The sequence below is a fragment of the Leopardus geoffroyi genome, chromosome B3 (assembly GCF_018350155.1).
Source record: "Leopardus geoffroyi isolate Oge1 chromosome B3, O.geoffroyi_Oge1_pat1.0, whole genome shotgun sequence".
Classification (NCBI taxonomy): domain Eukaryota; kingdom Metazoa; phylum Chordata; class Mammalia; order Carnivora; family Felidae; genus Leopardus; species Leopardus geoffroyi.
The window spans coordinates 72,626,834-72,629,811 of NC_059337.1; the positions used below are offsets into that span (position 1 = coordinate 72,626,834).

General features: G+C 43.1%; 1 gene segment (V, D, J or C); it reads left to right on the forward strand.

The window, feature by feature from the left end:
- Nucleotides 1–575: 575 nt before the first annotated feature.
- LOC123583320 lies at nt 576–2,436 on the forward strand. The segment is given in 2 exon segments: nt 576–1,165; nt 1,297–2,436. Coding segments are annotated over 2 exon segments (444 nt in total).
- Nucleotides 2,437–2,978: the final 542 nt, after the last annotated feature.

Genomic DNA, 2,978 nt, shown 5'->3' on the forward strand with positions numbered 1-2,978 from the left:
CCTGAGCCGAGATCAAGAGTCGGACTCTTGACCGACTGAACCACCCAGGTGTGCCAGAGCAATATACTTTCATTTTCTCATTGTTTATATTCTTTTAATTTCTTATCTACTGAGAAGAACCTACCTTCTTTTTTTACTTTTTATCACCTGTTGGCTTAAAACTCCCAGTTTTTATTACATATCCTGCTAAAATGGCCTTACCTTTCTGGAATTGATTTTGTGGGATGTTAAGGGGAATCCTGGCAATTTTCTTTCCTATTTTCTTCTTTTAGCAACAGGTAGGTAACTTTTTGTATGTTTTAATTGTCACGATGCTCAATTTCAACCTGTCAATAGCTCCATAAACAAAACTGAACCTGGGTCAATCAGCCTGATTCTTTTGCCCTAAGGACTATTAGATGTTTTCCATGTAATCTGTTATGGACAATGACTGAGATGACTACTGTTCTCGCCTAATCAATTTTTCCGTGAAGGCTGTTAGTTTCTCTCCTCTTATGTGTCTTCATATCTGAGATGAACAGTATGGACCTTGGAGGGTCACATACTCACATATTACAGAAGGAGGAAATGTCAGAACAGTCACAATTCACATCACGTCTCTGCAATCATAAGGATGAGAAAATTGTGCATCTGTGGGGATTGTTACTATGCATGGTTTCAGGTGAAAGGGAAGAATGTTCCTGAGTTACCTGACGTTAGAAGTTTGCTCAGCCTTCTTCTACATCCCTCTCTAATGGTGCTGAAAGAGTAAAAGGCATGACAAGTCTCACCAGAAGAACTACTTCTGCTTGGCCTCCAGAGGGCAATGATGCACACACTAGAATTATACTTGAAGCTCTCCCTCCCTCCCAACCATCCTTCCTTTGGCCCCTCCTTCACAGAGCTGACTGAAGAGTCCAGATGGAGCTCTTCACAGAATTTAGAAGTCAGGAAACACCCAGATTTTCAAGGAAAAGACTCTTCCAGAAGTCTCTGGAACGCAATTACACAAGATTCTAGGGCACCCACCATACACATTCTTCCTTGTTCCAAGGGTACTATTTCCTCAACCATACTCCTTTTGCTCAGGAAAGATCTTCAAAAAGGAGACTACAGTTTCTTCAGTCCTCAGCCATGAGCTTGGCTCCTGTCACCATGCTTGTGTTTATGATACTTTTTGCCCCGAGTGAGTAAAATTCTATTTCATCTTCTTGTTCCCTACTGGTACAGTATTACAACTGGACTCTGAGGAGAGACACCTCTTCTTAATCGGTAAGTCTTTCCTGGTCTCACTGACTCAGCATATTGATGTTTCAGGAGGAACCGGAGCCCAGTCAGTGACCCAGCCTGATGTCCACATCACTGTCTCTGAAGGAGCCCCTCTGGAGCTGAGGTGCAACTACTCGTCTTCTGTTCAGGTGTATCTCTTCTGGTACGTGCAGCACCCCAACCAAGGACTCCGGCTTCTCTTGAAGTACATATCAGGGGACATCCTGGTGAAAGGCACCAAAGGTTTCGAGGCTGAATTTAGGAAGAGTGAAAAGGCCTTCCACCTGAGGAAACCTGCAGTCCAGTGGAGCGACGCAGCCAAGTACTTCTGTGCTGTGAGTGACACAGTGCCTGGGACTGCAGGGGATGCTGAACACCAACTTCTGGTGAATGTGAGGCTTCCAGTGACTCAAGGGATCAACCTGGGGCACTTTCAGTGAGACCTTATGTTCTATGGTGACAAGATGGACAGAGGGGACTAAACTGCTTAGTTCTTGTGCAGACATGGTTCTAATCTTCCAAGAGTCAGGATTCATGAGGAAAGGACAACTTATGAAAAAACAAACAAACAAACAAACAAACACAATGTCGCCAACAGACTGGAGACTGGAACTTGCTCAGAGAATCACTTTGGATGGGACAGTGGCAGGGATGGGTTTTGTGCTGCGATTGCCATTTGACTTGTGACCAGAGAGGAGAGTACTATGACAGTCTACGCCGATGGTTGTAATCCACTAGGGACACTCTAAGCTTCACCCTAACTGAGGAACTTTCCTTCAGATCCTAGATAATTCCATCTGTGTGTGTGCCTATTTGAAAAACTGAATGGAAAGAGGAAGGTTAATATTAGAGGAAGCGACTGAGGAAAATGTGATAAAATAAAATCACCAAGCACAGGGAGAATTTTTAGTGAATGCTTCTGTCATTTACTCAGCTCTTTCATTTTAACATCATCTCAAAAAGATGGAGTTGAGATTTCCATCAGTCCATCACTGGATGAGGTTGAGGAAGGTTGGGGCTATGCTAATATGACAGAGATGATTACTACAGTGGAGTGAGAGTAGGAATCTGTTAGGGTCAAGTCAGCTGGAGGCTCCAGTAGTGAATATTTATATTTTCCTTTACCTAACTTTTGTAACTAAGAATTCCCACTCTTCTTCTCCTCCTCCTCCTCCTTCTTCTTCTTCTTCTTCTTCTTCTTCTTCTTCTTCTTCTTCTCCTTCTTTTTCTGGAGAGATAGAGACAGAGAGCAGGGGAGTGGCAGAGAGAGAGGCAGAGAGAGAATTCCAAGAAGGCTACATGTTGTCAGTGCAGATTCTGGTGCAGGGCTTGATCTGAAGGCCATGAGATTATGATTTGAGCCGAAGTAGAGAGTCAGACACTTGAACCACCTGAGCCACCCTGGAGTTCCCAAATTTCCCTTTTTTAAAAGATACTAATCATGTTGGATTAAATTCCATTCAAATAACCTCATATAACTTCATTATTTCTGTAAAGACAATTTGTCTAAATAAGGTCATATTCTAATTTGCTAGAGATTAAGACTCCAAGTCCCCCCCCCCCTCGTTGGTCCGTGTTGGGGGGGGGCACAGTTCAACCCATAACACCACAGCCATTAACAATTACTTTCAGTCTAAAGACTGATACATGGGAAAACTAGTGTTTCTTTCTCTACTTGCTTGATATCCAGTAACGTTCTCCCAGAACAAGATAATAGATAGCAACACAGA